The 16391-nt window shown below is 41.2% G+C and overlaps 1 protein-coding gene across 4 annotated transcripts in view; it reads right to left on the bottom strand.

Moving 5' to 3' along the window:
• The window catches only part of pitpnm3 (PITPNM family member 3), a 69126-nt gene that overhangs the window by 29785 nt on the left and 22950 nt on the right, over positions 1–16391 (bottom strand). For 2 of the 4 annotated variants that reach the window (XM_028420511.1, XM_028420512.1), the window contains exons 3-5: positions 13278–13388; positions 2522–2592; positions 2139–2359 (exon numbers count right to left, since the gene is read on the bottom strand). In XM_028420511.1, the coding sequence (XP_028276312.1) occupies positions 2139–2359; positions 2522–2592; positions 13278–13388 (403 nt within the window). The remainder of the gene's footprint in view (positions 1–2138; positions 2360–2521; positions 2593–13277; positions 13389–16391) is intronic. The other 2 variants (XM_028420513.1, XM_028420514.1) reach the window with 1 other exon arrangement.

Raw genomic sequence — 16391 nt, 5'->3', positions numbered from 1 at the left:
TTGCTGGAAAATCAATCCTCACATAACCATTACATAACTACATAAATTATGTGGAATAAATTTATTACATACTGCGAAAATAAATGTGTTGGTTTATGCGTTCATTTATTGATGCATCTGTTTTCCAGTCTAATCTATTTTCTGATTTGCTCCTTCCTGATAAAACAATCTTCACAGGTGTCCTCTCAGGTACAATTTCATGCATGTGTGAATGTGTATGCATTCATCTGTGTCCATGTGCATAAAAGAACAGACAATCCAGACATACGGCAATAACTCGGTCCTGCTCCAAACTCCAACGGGGAGATTGTAGTTTTGAATATTTTATCTCTGGCTGCAGTTGGAAGCCGAGTGGACGTTAAGCTGCTGAGCTTCTTACACAACTCAAACCTCTTCACGCACGTCTTGCTTCCAGTCACTACCTCTCTCACTCCTGCTATCATCAATCACACAACCAGACAGAAGCCTAGACCTGACTGCCAAACACATTCTCCCTCAGCCACTGTGATCAGTGACATCTTCAAACCAAAACATCCTCAGCATATAATTGGAGAGCGGTGAAAACTTGTCAAAGATAAAAACCAGTGACCACTGGTGACATGTGACATTAAATGTGAAATGAAATTAGCAGTTATGCTTAAGCAGCTCTCTAAACTTAAACAGACGGCAGGGTAAAAAAAAAAAAAACACAGATATCAATAATGCCTTCGTGCCAAAGGCGGCATTCGTTTGCAGAGATAATTGCGAGGAGTAAGACCTGTGAGTATTAATACTGTATAATTTGTCAGGAGAGAAGGCTCATCTACTGACTGCTGTTCATCACTCAACCACTGCCATGACATCCACAATTAACTCCCCCCTTTAAAAACGGAATACCGCAAAATGACATCTGAATACAACAGCAGCTCATTAGCCGAACACACCATCGCACACATTCCATGCAGAGGCCTCAGGATCAGTGGAAATTGTGTCGTTTCATTTAAGCATTTATTTTGTCCACTAAAGAGCCACCTCCAACACTAAAAGGGGAGAATTTACAACTAAAATAACAGCATTTAAAAAGGTTAGTTTAATATTGCACACGGCCGCATGCTTGTGAGTGCTGTAAAATGTCCTGAATACTTAACATTACACTTTCTATTAAGGGGATATTGGGCAATGCATTTTATCAGTTAGTGTTAAATACCTTTGCCAACCGGGGATTTTTTTTTGCACTTCTCTGATAATTCCTGGAGGACTGCACTCATACCTGTCAGATTCTCCAAGCCTCCTGAAACAGTGAAGCTATTTTGTGGCATTCATTTGTTGCACCTGTATAGAAATTGAGGCTGTCAATCAAAAGAGTAAAGAGTTTTTTTTTTGAACAGAGGAAGGATAATGTCTTTATTCACACCTGGATATATATAATGTGTTTTAGTTGGTTGGATGTCTATCAGATGTCAAAAAAGGTAATGGAAATGCTGCCAAGAAGAATGGTGAAAAGAAATTACTGGAAAATTGCTGGTATTGGCTGATAAGAATCAGTAACCATCATTTGCTTGGATCCATGTTAGGAGGCAGAACAAGGGGTTCTCTAGATAATTTACAGTCAGTGTAACTGCCTCTAACTCTATTCTGCTTGCAGAAATAGTGACATAATAAAAACATTTATCATTACAGACAATCTTCCTCCTCCTGCTTGGTTTGCAGGTGCAGCCTCCACCTAAACCAAACTGAGTATTCCTGCTGATCTCCTGCTGTCTGCTGCATGTGTGACAGGGCACCTGTCCAGACCTGCTTCTCAAACTTTGTCCAGATGCTTAGAAAGTGTTTAATATAGTTAAGGTTTTTTTTATTTATGTGAATTGGTAATATCTTTGGGTTCTCTGTGATTAATGTATCTCATTTTTTTCCACTGCTGATCACATTTAATGGAAATCTGGTGGTGGAACGAACAAAAGATGATTCATCATCTTCATACTCATCAAACAATTCGGTCCACTTATTTATCGTGTTTTCCCACTTATCTGTCACCATTGCGGCTAAATATGTGTGAAAATGACCTGAACTGCTTCTGGATTCCATCCAGATAAGAGACACTTGAAATGTCAAGTGTAAATGAGGTCAGTGTAACTCTGTGTTTTGGCAACAGCACTTACTTAGACACCAGGGAGAAGGCTTCAGCGCACACGGCCGGACACGGCACCAGCTTGATCATCACGTGTTCGGCAGCTGCCTGGAAATGCGCCCGCGTAACCTTCTCCAGCACTGAAGCCAAGGTGGCCACATCACCAGCCTTTGTGCTGGGGTCTCCTCCCGCTGTGTCCAAGATGTTTCCCCCATGCACCACAAGCAGCAGCATGTGGGTCTTACATTTCCTCTGCAAAGGGGGTGAGATGAAAAGGAGACACTTAAAAGGATACTCTCAAAAGGGAGGGAAAGAATAAAGGCGGCATTTTCTGAAAGCAGGAAGGCTGTGAGGCAAGACAAATAACCAGGCACTCCTCAGCCGCTGTGAATACACTGTACATAATGATCCTACCTCTGTATCCTCCAGGCCTTCGATGCTGCTCTGAGGGGCGCAGCGTGGACCTCCCAGCTGGTACAGACCCTCTGAGTAAGGAGGCGGCAGGAAGGAAAGAGGGAAGGAAGTCAGACAAAGGGTCACTGCAGGAAGGGCTTCACAAAGACCCTAACAGAAGCATAAATGGATATTGATCAGTGAATATGGTCAATATTGCTAATGCCTCTTCATCTCCCTTCATTCCTACTCCAAACTGAGTGTTGGTTCTTGGCACCTCTGCTTTGAAGGAACAGCTGTGAGATTGCTGACAGTAAATAGCAGGAGCAGGTTGTTTCTCTGCTGCAGCATCTACATGTAATTAGATTTGTTCTTCTCTGATGCAGAAAAAACAACAAATATGTTGCCTAAAGACAATAGTTGAAGGGATGGCTGGGGTTTCTATCTCTACTGTGATGACTGGAAGCATCCCCTCTCTCTCTCTCAGTGTGTTGTGAGAATTTCATGGAACCTGGCCAAACTCATTACCCTCTCCAGAAACGTGTGTGTGCTGTGTCATCTTATTCCTGAGCCCTCCCGCTTGTCTCTCTTTCTATTTTTCTCTCTCTGTCTCCAGGCTCGAAGCATAGCTGGGTGCTCTGCTCGCTCGTTCATTCGTTGTTTATTTGGCCTCCTCGTCTGGGACCGACTGTCACAGGAGGCTCTCACAGACTCACGCACTGTCGGCTCCCTTCTACTCCGTTCCCAGCCCACAGCCTGCCTCCAACTGCCTGCTTGTCTAGAACAGATCAGCACACACAGGGGACTCAGCACTGCACTATTTTGGTCACAAAGTAACAGGAAATCAATGAAGGGAGGTTTTCCTTTTTCTGAAACAAGGAGATATAGGGCACAAAAGTTCCTTTAAAAAAAAGGATTTTAGTGTCTAACATCACAGGAGAGGGAAAACACTGTGGACTTTGACAGCAGGCAGAAAAAAATCACAACCCATGGCTCAATCATGTTTCAGTGTTTGAAATCCATGTTGGAGCAGACAGACATATTTCATATGTGAGGCTTGCAGAGCATCCTCACCACAAAAACGCAACATGAGGTCGATATTACAGTCCTTCAGAGCAGAACTGCATCTCTAGGGGCTTGTGGGGGCGAGGACTCATCCAGATGAGACCCAAAAATGTGTGATAAGGAGTGGTTTTCCTTGCAAAATGTCTTTAATGTTATGAATTTGTATGTTTTAAGGTGATCTTTACCTAATGCCTTCCCGCTTTTAATATCTAAGCTTTAGTCACAAATAAAAACAACAAAAACTTTACCATGGGCAAAAACAAAACAGCTGGCGGCGTCAAGAGGACTTGAACCTCAGCCTCTAGAGTGGAAGCCTGCTGAGTTATATGTACCCCCAACATCCCAAACCTGCCTTCCAGCACAGTTGTTAAATCTGTCCCACATTTGGATGTTGTTTTTTTTTTTTTTGTTGTGAGGACATGCTGGATAATTGACACAGACACTTGACATTTTCTCCTCATTTCCACAGCCCACAGTGCTTTTACATGTTTTTTATGTCTGCATTTGAAAATGTTATATAGATAAGAATGTTTCAAGCTTCATTTAGCAGTGTTACATATAACATTTTGTGGCAAAAACAAAAGTGTAAAAATCATTTTATTGCTGACTGTACTCCATAAGACAACAACAGGCCCATTCAAGCACAGCCAGCATATACTGTAGCTAAACTAGTGTTGCACTAGAAAATGTAGTGGCTGCCAATCTGCAGCAAACAGCTGCGTTCAGCAGATTGTAGGACAGTCAGAGGAAATAGCAGAGCTTCATTCACCTCATCATTTTTCAGAAGCAGCACAGCATCTGTGCTGCTTCTGAATTCGACGTTAAGTGACACATTTGTCTGATAGAGGAGCAAACTGACAAAATCATATTTCTATTGCACAGCTCAGTAGTATAAACCGCCTTCCTGTGGATAAAGCCAGGCATTTTTGCAGCAGCAGATTTTACTGCTGTGGTGGTGTGGGGTGGATTCTAAGCAATCCGTCTGCATTTCTGTTTATATTACTTGTGTTTCCTCCCTCTGGGGTCTGCTGGTCAATATGTGCTTTATGAAGCTCAGTGGTATTTAGCAGCTTTCTTGCTGCAATCACTCTCCCTCTCTCTCACTCTCTCTCTCTCTACCGACAAATGTCCTAACCTAGAAAGCACCCTGTGGGAAGCTGACAACACCATAGTTCAGTTGCACCGTGGCCATTTCCAGTGGCTTAAAGCCCAGTCAGGCACACGCTGACAGAAGGCAAACACAGAGCATCGGTGCATCTGTTGTCATGCTGGAGTCTGAGATATTTCATAACTTATCAGAGCGAGAGCGAGAGAGAGAGAGAGGAAGAGAAAATTGACCCTAGAGAGAGGGGCTGTGAAGATGAAAGGGCTCCATACAGGAGTCTACTAGCACTAAATGTGCAGAGATGAAATATTGATCTATTGATCCCTCTTGTGTCATTCTGTCAGTGTAACTATGATTTAAAATGTCATTGTCCCATAAAAATGGCTGCTTCTGTTTCTCTCCAGCATGCATATTTTGTTTTATTTCTGTTTATCTCTCCCCAAATCTTATTCCTCTTGGCCACTTCCATCACACACATTTATCACCTTCCACTGAGGAGATGGGAAGAAAGATAAGAGTGGTGGGGCGAGCAAAAGACCCTGTTCGTCATCAGGAAGATTGGCTTCCAGACTACAGATTCATATCTATATCTATGAAAATAGCAAATGCCCTCCATGTTTCCTGCTGCGCCTGCTGGAGTGTGAATCAACTCATTAGAGAGCTACAGTATCGTGGTGAATTATCAGTGTTCCCAGAAAGACACACGCAGAAAACAGCAGCTTTGTCTGAGTCTTGCAAATTATTTTTGCCTCTTAATTCTCAGCTCAATTAATTAACACACGCTACAGTTACAAGCAGCCAGATAAATAGTGTGATTACATTTAGGGGAATTGATTATGCACATGTTCTTGTAGACAGGTGTGGGACGACGATAAATTCTGGGGAAAGGAAAACCATTCTAATTACAGTGAGCAGGCTGTAAATAATGCTGAAAGAAGTGTGTTTACTGAGTCTATACCGGCTCTGCAGCACTTGAGTGATTCTCACTCAGTTAAAATGGTGACTTTGGAAAACTTGAGTTTCTTTTTTATGCATATATATATATATATATATATATATATATATATATATATGCATATTTGCCTCATTATTGTTTTAAATTCACTGAGTCAGAAACAAATAAAGGATATGAGCTCTACCACATGTACGTGCAGTTCAGAAGGTTTTTGTTTTGCTGTATGATGGCACTAATTGACTGCATAATGTTCCAGTTGACCAATCAGAATCGAGTATCCATGTGAGACTGGCTTGGTCATTCACATGACAAATCACTAGAGTAGCTGTACATTTCGTCAAACGATGCTCATGTAGGAGATGAGAAACAAAGAGTTTACCACCAAGCTGCCTTAGATTCTCTTATTAAATTGACGACTGATGAACAACCAAAGCTGATTCAAGCTGAAAAGCCTGTTTCTTCTGATAAATATAGACTAATATCCAAAGATCTGGTGCTCCCTTCTTTCAGAATGCAGCTGCACAAGTTCCAACAGGGACAAAAAAAAAATTGAGTTATTCTGTAACCTCCTCTGGCTCTGGATTGCTTTCTGAGAACAATTTAAGAATCTCCTCCTGGTGTATTAAACTCTTAATCTGGCTCCTATCTGGCTTACTCACATAGTAGATCCCCTCAGCTCTCAGAGTGCCATCTCCTGTGTTTATTCAAACATTTTGTAACTCCAGGTTATAAGCACCTAACTGATGTTTTTATATTTACATACACATGCTTGATGCACCTGATGTTATTCAAAGGTTGTTTTTTAATCATAAAATTAGTGAATACAGATGCTTGTGTAACATTCTGTAAAATGCTGGACATTATGTAAGAGGTGAAGAAGTCATGTACAACTTCACAGAGAGTGCTGTCAGGCAGCTACAGGTTAGTGTGCTCATTTAGAGGCACTGTCTTCTGACTGGGTGAACAGCCCCCCCTCTGACCCCTGGCACACAATACGGGCATGCAAACACACACACAGCCATCTGTTCACCGCTGCTGGCATCAGGGTCTGCTGCAGAACCCTGCTGCAAAAAGACCCCAGGAGATGCCACCAGATCTGCTGTGTGACAAACCAGCTGACCACACATAACAGACACACACTGACCATACATTAAAACGCACACACAGTCTGTATCTACAACACCAACATGCATACAAAGTAGTAGATCTAATTAGATGTTTGCATCTGTCAGAAAACACTGACTGGACTGCACACCAGTAAAAAACAAGTTAAAAATAATTAACAAATGATTGTTGCTATTAGCAACAGCTGCACTGAACAATGTTATTTTTTACACTAAGTTAGTAACAGCAGATGGTTAGCTTAGCATAGCATGAAGAATGGAAAACTGAATTTCAACAAATTGGTGTTTCAACATCTGATCATATAATTTACAGAGATAACACAACCCGGCAAACAAACTAGGGATGACTGTGGCTCAGGTGGTAGACCACGCCACTTAATATAATTGTTTGATAAAAATCTAAAGAAAAATAAAAGCACAGTTATACTTGTTGAAAATGTCTTGACAGTTTGTAGACCTCTGTTTTCTTGGTTTTTGGTTCGGCTGCCCCTCATTAATGTCCCTGTTTTTACAACAGCCATGTTTTCTAGATCTAGTTTGGCCTATGCTAGTTTAAATAGAAATGTCATAAAAGGTTTATTGTACACACAAAAAGTACATTATTTCTTAAATCCAGTCATGTAAACCAACATGAAGTAGTCATTAAATGTGATTTGCTGTTACTCTTTAAGTGGCCCTACACCGACTGCGTCACTATAGCAACTCTCAAGAAGAGTGTTAACGATCAGCAGGAAAAATTTATGTGGAGCTGTAGCTGTGCGGTGTACCACACGGGGCTTACTCCATTTCATGTGCTCACCCCTTCCCTCAACTGGCGCTCCAGGCGGTGACAGTGTTGTTTGGGTGTGATTATCTGTTCTCAATGTGCGATCACACAGCATTTCTTGCTTCATATCCTGTTAGACATGCGTGCCCGTGTGCACACAAATGCAGACTAGCGCACGCACACGTACACACACACACACACACAGTGCACAGTGCACAAGTGCAGATAAACAATTTTCACAGTACAAATAGACACAGAAATACAGGCACAAAAGAGCCTCTAACAAAAGCACAATTTGTGGTCAAAGGGCTGTGAAAATAACAGTTGCAGCATTAGCTCATTAGCTTAGCCGAGTCAGTTACTTTTTATCCTCCTATCACCACCCCACCTTTCTTTTTTATAACAATTCTGAAGAGAAACTGCCTTTGTCATTTCAGTGTTTATGCCTCTTCATGCTTAAAAAAAACATTTATTTAACAGGAATTAAAATGAGAGAGAGATAATTGTGTCTATGCAACCGTATGTTAAAAATGGCTTGACTTCAGGGGGGCATGTGCAGAATACAGATGAGTCAAAGACCTTAAATTTATGTTTTCTGTCTCTCCCTGTGTGTGTGTTTCTGAAAAGAGCTATGGGGTGCATGCAGAAAGGAGAGCTGTGGCACTCCATGGAAAATGAGAAATCATTCTCCCATTCAATATTTTTCTCTCCAGGTCACTTTGAGCGGAATTATACTCTCATCATATATTAGGTTGACAGGGAAAAAAAATGTTTTTTGCTGGGCTGTTTGGCACGGCTTATCACTTAGTCATCTAACCACCAACCTGTGCGCTTCCACTGACGTAGCCATTTTAGCTAATGTTATCCCAGCTTGGCAGCACACACCAAAGAAGCAGCTGAATCTGAGTTATGTTTATCAAGGAGTCGGTAATATGTTAAAAAAAAATTGGTTATGTAACGTGGCTATTTCAGGTCTGACTGCATTATACAGCATCAATCAGTGAATGAAGTGGACAGTGGCGATGAAAAAAACACGGCATAAATATACAGATAACAGTGTTTGCATAGTGAACAGATGGGGAGTCTGAGAAATGCTGGAGCAGAGGCTGATGTTTCACAGGATGTCACCCAGCACAGATGAAGAAGAAGATGAAGAGGAGGAGGAGGAGGAGGAGGAGGAGTGCAGTGGAAATAAGAGGCTGCTGTGCTTCAGGCATTGCTCTCTCTGTTACTGAGGTTTCCATCAGCGTGTCACCTCTAGGGAGGTAAAGTGTTTATAGATGCCTATGGCTTATGGAGTAATGACTGCCCAAGAAGAGAGGAAGAGGAATAAAATAACAAGATGAGGCTATAGGAGAAGGAATGGTCAGAATAAAGAAGACAGAATAAAGATGTAATTGAGAGCAGAAGGAGAGAGAGGTCGTATTACCCAGATATGAGGGTACCTGGAGATCTTAGGGAAGGTGGATGTTAAGCTAAACTTAAAGGTGCAGCTTGACTGGGTAAGCTCTGTGTTTCCTGATGATTACAGATTTTAATTGCAGAAAGATTCCTGAAAAAAGAAATGAACAGCAATCTGCTCCAGTCTTCTTCTTTTTTTTTTATAAAGCACTGACAATAAATCATAGGCAGCGAGGTGATTAAATCAGTGGGTAGCTGGAGCCGGCATGGTTATTACTGACTCTTTTATCTGGTATTAAAGTTGATAATTATCTCACAGTAAATCTCCAGAAATTGAGCTGCAGCATTTCCTAAAGCCCAAATGCATCTGGATTCTGTGTAGCTCGCACCCAGCTATAGGGCCGTCAGACAGTGACATATAACTGCTGGCTGGTGTGGGGTTCATCGACGTGGTGGCTTGTTTCAAATAGGAACATGTGTTTAATGTTGTGACCATCTTAACGCACAATGAAACCTGGCCAACAACAAAGAGCACACAGACTAAATTATAGGGAACACAGAGATGCACTTAGCTGTTTCCCTCAGGAGCTGTTAAGAGACCCAAACAAAAAGAAAATGGCCAGACGGGACAGCAAATGTTAGCCCATGTTAACCTCAGTGTTCATGAAGTTGCAACGGTGTGACTCCAGCAATAAATCAACCTAATGCAGGTTTGCAGTTACTGAAATTAGCTGTTCCTAAGACAGAATAATAACTATTACTGCTGCCAACATATTCACATCAAACTCTGCCTTTGTGGTTACTATAGCTATGTATTCTTTAATCTGTTTTTTTAAATATTCCAGGGCCCAGATTGTAAACAATCTGCAGGCATACGAGTGCATTTGTATGCAGCACCATGGTGGAGAGAAGAGTTTCTATTTTTGGTAATTTGTTGCAACTTAAGGATGAGAGAGAGAGAGAGAGAGAGAGAAACAATTACAAATTCTCAGTGCAAATACAGCTCTCAGCATTGGTCTCTGCACCAGCAGCCCTATATTTTCTTTGTCTCACAGGGTCTCGAGTGAACATATTACAGTATAGTGAATTCCTGGTTTGAAAATATGTTTTCATGACAACACATTTATTCAATAAAACTAGCGTTTACACTTCTGTGGTTTGATTGAACCTGTATGACACACACTACATGTACAGCAGAGACACATCAGTCGTCATTTATGCTCTCCAGACACCAGACATTAGTGAAGGAGGTTCTTTTTTTCTTCTTTTTTTGTGACCTGACTTTCAATGCCTTGGCCAAGAAGAACTCATACATCTGCAGTAAGTGAAGCTATCATCAGCCTAATCCTCACATCCTCTCTAATCACCAGCTCCCTCTAGTCACCTTGCAGTGTTAGCGGATAAAGAGCCAAACAGGCCCCTGTGGGGTGTTTGATTAAGCAACTGTTAGTTGATGGTTATACAGCGATGATCATACTGTATGTCAGGGTCAAGCTGTTCAAGGTTTCCATCTGTTATAGAAGATACTGTCCTCCAAAGAGAAAAAATAGATTGAGCTCTTTCTTGTAAATTAATGAAAAAAATGGCAAGTAAAAGTATAAGGTTTTAGTTATTCAGAAAATCTACCTTCGAAGGACCACTCCACTGCTGAGTGTGGTGCTTTAAAAATAACCCTTTAACAAACAGGACAACCCCTCCATGTTAATGTTCATTAAAAAAAATGGAACATTGTTTATTTGGACAGAGCACGGTGACTGTTACCATTAGAGTGCAGCGCCACGATAATAAACGACTGCTGCAGCAGCGGAGCACTTTACAGGTCGTTACTGGTTTAGTGAGTGGTCTGTTGATGGCATGTAAAATATTCACAATGTACCCACATCTACAGTTAGCACCACATGACTTGGTACAGCAACCCTGCTGGAGCAGCTTCTTTCATCTCTGCAGGACCAGACCTTATACTCCCATTGAAGCATGGTGATTAAAAGAATCCACTCCAGTTTGTCAGACCTCACAGCTGACCTTTTTCCGTTTATCAGTAAACAAAACCGCAAACAAGTGCCACACTATCATCACAAGAACTGACAGGGGAGCTGTGATAAAATTGTGTAATTATCAGCCACTCTTTCCTTTACTGCATGAGAATAATTATTTGCTTCCAGCCAACTCAGAGGTACATATTTGATTAATGGCTATTCAAAAAGTAAAAGCTAGATTTATCTCTATAAATCTTAACTTCTAAACATCAAACTTTATATAACCTTAATGGTGAATAAGGATATAAAGCATTAACAGCACCCACTGTGAATTATTTTATTAAAAACCACTGATCTGCATAAAAACCGGCAAACACTTTTGATCTCTGAAGGCACAAACTGAACCTTTCTTATTGTCTGAAAAACGCTGTGGTGGTAAATCTCTGGGCAAAATGTAATTCAGTAACTGCTGCTTGATAATCACGCCAGAGACTTTGATAAAGGAAGGTAATTAAATAACTTTCTCACGGGGAGAATTCGTTAGAGGAATCATTCGATTTAAAGTCTGTGTTGAGGTCTAAAGTGAAAACCTGCTGAAATGTGACGTTCCTCTTGTTTGGGTTCAATATTTAAACCACTGTGTAGCATCTTCCTATGTTTCTCTTTCTACTGCTATACTGTGTGTCGTGTTGTCTTTTTTTCAAGGATAGTTGACCCACATCAGTGCACAAATGATGGCAGAATATAATGTTTCTAAATGAATTGTTGTCTGTAGGTGTGAGTGTGAATGTTGTCTGTCTGTGACCTGTGGCCTCTCACCCATAGATAGCTGGGAAAAGGCTCCAGCCCCCCTTGACCCTGCACTGCAGGACAAAGCGGGTTCAGCTAATGGATGGATGAATTGCTGTGGATGAAGGCCAGGTGAGGTGAGGTGAGGCTTTCAATTGATCTTGGAGAATCTTGTTTTCACAGATTATTGCAAGTTTCAAGACGGCTATATTATCACATCTTTCGAAACCTTAGCACACACTGAGTGGTACTCAGCATCAAGGTGCATCAACGCCTTCATGACAAAGTGAGTATTGCCAATATTATGACAACCTTTCTTCCAATGCATCTATAAGGTAGACATGTGAATATCTCTTTAGGAACACAGACGTAGATGCTGATTTACAAAGAGATATGAGAAACTATGGGCAAGAAAGGTGTTTTACTACGGGGGTGAGGTCATCATTACAACCTTAAAATGAGAACACCGAAGAGGAGAAGACCACATAAAGCTGAGCAAGGACAAAGGCTTTAAGATGAAAAGGAGATTCTGTCTTGCCTTGACTCAATATTTTCATTATTTACTTCTTCCTGCCTCATTAACTCATTTCCTTTGACAGATGGATTGGATGAGAACACACATATCTGTGCTCAATCCATGCCTACTCCTGCTGGGTATTGTCTGCTGAAACAGGAATGTGAAAGATTACAAAAAAAAAGGATATTTATTTGAACTGGTGCTTTAGATGCACAAAAATAAATGGGGGTGCAGAAATAGCAGAAGATGAACGCATTTGGAGCTCAGCAGTCTCTCCTCAGGCCTCAGCGAGCATGAAGGAGGAGCGCTGAGCTTGAAACACACTGCATATCTGTATGATATAAGTCAGCCGCCCTTAAAGATTATCTTCTGCTTACTACATGCCATCATTTATTCATGCTCGTCAAAGAAATCGATAAAGAAAGCACTTTGTCTCATTCATCATCTTTTCCTCAGGTAGGAGGTTGTTTTTCTCAACAATAACACAGAAATAACTCCTCTCTGCAGCTTTCAGCCTATTTTACCCCCATGCTGCCTGGTATAGCAAAAGACTGAACATAACTACAGATGGCTGACTCAATGCTGAGCATCAGGTCATGCGTGCATGGTGTCATACAGACGCTTGTATCGCTGTGATAAGCTTTGTTACAATAAAACAAACAGCTTTCTCTGACATTAAAGCTTTACACAAAGGGATTTCTTTCTGAATGTGTGTTACCACGCAGTGCAGTGTAACACCCCTGCTGATAACACTAGTATCACTCACACACACACACACACACAAACAAACAAACACAGCCTTTTACAGTAGTTTGTAAAGGGCTGGTCATAATTCCTTTGTGTCCATTAGGTCTCCATAAGAAAAAAAAATCAGGGCTCCTTGTGGTCACAATGACTTAATGCAGCTTTAAATAGAAGTTATAGCCCATTTACGAGCTCACCGCCATTATCATCATTCAGTGGATAACTCACTATCATTCCAGGCAATTTGAACCTTCACTGTGGATGAGCAAGAAAAAAAGAGCTCTTTACTGTGCTTATGTGTCTGAGTGTGATTATGAAAGTGTGTGTGTGTGTACCATGTGAGTGGTCCTCCATGTGTCCCAGGGTTTCGATCTGTTCCACCAGGTCATTTGAGTTCCACTGACTCATTCCCAGAAGGATGGCGCTCTTCCCCTCCATAACATCTGCTGGGACACACACAAATACACACATAAAGAGGAGTGAGACAATGCAGCAAAGACGATTTCCCTCTGTGTATATTAATAATACAGCAGTTCCCGAGTTCCAACTGATCAAAGCGAATCAGCATTGTATACTCTACCAGATTCTCCAACACATTTTGTGCTTTTAGTCAGTGAGGGCTGCAATATAAAGTCCCGCACCTCTATGAAAACAGCACAATCGTGGCTGGAAGTAGTGAGAATTCAAACATGTCTTTGTGTTGTAAAATTCATAAAGCAATACATTTTGAAGAAAGAAAGATTAAAAAATAATGTGCTACACAAAATATTTCCATGTACTCCATGTAAGTGTTCCCAATCTCTAAAAAGGAACCAATGTAACTGCCACAGACACAAACCCTGCTGTTAGTGCCAAACTAAAAACACAGTGTAATGGTGCAGCGAATAAATAAAACAATATTGCAAACAGCAACATCTGTTAAGCGAACGTATTTTAAGTGGATTGTGCTGCCTCTGCCAACATTTAAATTGGGTTTGAATGATGTTTACATGGATTAAACACACACACTCATACTTATGAAGTGGGTCTTCATGTGTTTCTATCACACCTGCTGCAGTGGCAAATACAATATAACAGAACAGCAGCTCAGTTTTCCCAAACTATTATTGACATGTAGGGTGGATCTTTAAGGAATTAAAACTGTTTTTAAAGAAAATGATGACTGACATGACTGGTGCTCACAGAACTCTGTGCCCTCTCCACAGTAGCCAAGAAAAAGGCTTAAAAGCATGTCAAACATGGGAGACGTTTGTCTTGTAAGGTGTTGTGAAAGGGTTTTAACCTAAGCCATGATCCTTACCTACCTAACCCTGCGGTTTTAGTACTGATTAAAACAGACAATGAAATGACAGTTGACCCACGTGGCAGTCAGACCCCAGTGTGCTGGGCAGCTGCCTCAGTAACGCCAAAGGGCCGACTGGTCATGAGTGTCTGATGCTGCACAGTTTACCTCATTCAGTGTTGTAGCTTTGCTTCACTGTTCCACTTCTTTCACACAGAATAAGTAAAATAAATGTACACACATTGCACCTTGAACAGTATAAAGTTAATAAATGTCTATTAATGCTGTCCGACCTCCTACATGTATGTACGTTGGTTGTGTTTTGACTAACATGTAAAAAAAGACCCGGCTCTTATACTGGAGTTATTTTAAGGATATATTATTGTGTACTGAGCAGGGTTGTTGTCCTGTAAAACATAAATCACCACCACAGTGTCAATGTCAATGACAAGCTCTGCTGTATTGGAGAATATCTGGAGTCATCCTCACACCAAGCTAGCGGGTTTGTATGGTTCCGCTTGACTGACGCAGTTGTCTACTCGCCACGGCTTGTCTTCCAGGACAGTCTGAAATGGGATGAGTCACGCAGACAGAAAGCCCTCTACCTGACAGTCTTCTCTCCTCTCTCACACGTTCGTGCCTGGCAGCTCTGAGAGCCTCTGACTTGCGTCTATATGGCCTGTCCATTTGGATCTCACAGTGGTCAGTCTACTGGTCACACTTTGTCTTTTGCTATCTGCCACACGGTACTGAGCTGAATACAACCATGCAGGGATGTAACACTCACACACACACACAGATTAAAGCATACACAGACATGCTCAAAGAAAATGGAAAGGGGCGATACAGAGATACATATTTGATCTGAACAAAGCACTGCTGCATGAAAGAAAGGCTGTGTTTGAACAGGAGGAGAATGCAAAACGGGCTTTACACCAACTCCTAAAAATGCAGGTTACTGAATAATCTCCTGAAGGGATAGCTGAGCAGTAATACCTGCAGCTGAAACAGATGCTCCTCTGCGATGCGTAATGAGTTTGAACTGAAAAAAAAAACTACTAGACCAGCGTGGGTAAGGTGCATATCCAAAGCCAAATAAGTCTACTACACACTCCCTTCTGCAAAATCTGATCAGAACAAGCAGAGAGAGAAATAGAAGTGTGAGATTTGAAGGCCCGAGGGAGGAAAAAAAAAAAAACAGAGATTTAGAAACATCCCTCAACTTGTCAGCTCATAGTGCGTCAGTGTCAGAGTGGAAGAGAGAGGAAGAGGTGGTGTGATTGTTAAACGATGAGGAAACGCCCTCATTTGACCCCTACAATGCACTCCAATATTAAAATAGCAGTTCTCACTTTCTTCATCTCATCATTGTTGCAATGGTGGAATTACAAAAAAAAAATACATATATTACTCTGAGCATTATTTTAGGCCTGTTTGACTTTCGATGACGCACTGTGAAAATGAGATTGCTTAGGGGATTATCCTGTAAAATGCCATAAACAGGATGAGTCAGGTAAGTAGGCAGCTGAAGATGGATGGTATTGAAACAACACAAGTGAAGCTCACAAGCATACAATAAATATGTAATTGGATATAAAAAAGATAAGCAGCCCTCATTTGATTCTTAAGCAGTATTCATACTGATGCTCACAGCTTACATACAACACACATGCTTGTATCGGTAGCTGTATTAACAGTGTGGGTTTAGAAACTTTGGTCCACACTAAAAAATCTTTTGTAAAGACATGAATGAACCCCAGAAGATGAATCATAGCCAGTTTGATGATATGTTGGCTTATACTCAAGAAGCAGCAGCAGGCTGATCTGAGAAATATCTTCACAATAAACAGATATGAGTTTTACTCAAACTTGAACTTCTGTGTTTGAAACACAGAATAGGATGGGCACCTTGAACAACCACTTGACAGGTGAATGAATGTTGCATCACATTTCTACCAATCAGACTGATAGTCAGCAGCCTGGCAAGATGCATTGATTCTGATACTGTTACTTTGTCAAGTGAGATGCAACGTTCACTTCACTGATCAGCATCATTCGTTAATGACAAAGAGATCCGATGGCTTGAAGTTAGCCAGACCGACAGATGTCAAACAGGTTTCTGTTTTTTCCAACTATTGTAAGGACAACCACTCAACTACTCTACAGC

The sequence above is a fragment of the Parambassis ranga genome, chromosome 13, assembly GCF_900634625.1.
Source record: "Parambassis ranga chromosome 13, fParRan2.1, whole genome shotgun sequence".
Lineage (NCBI taxonomy): Eukaryota > Metazoa > Chordata > Actinopteri > Ambassidae > Parambassis > Parambassis ranga.
This window is presented reverse-complemented; position numbering and strand designations above follow the sequence as displayed.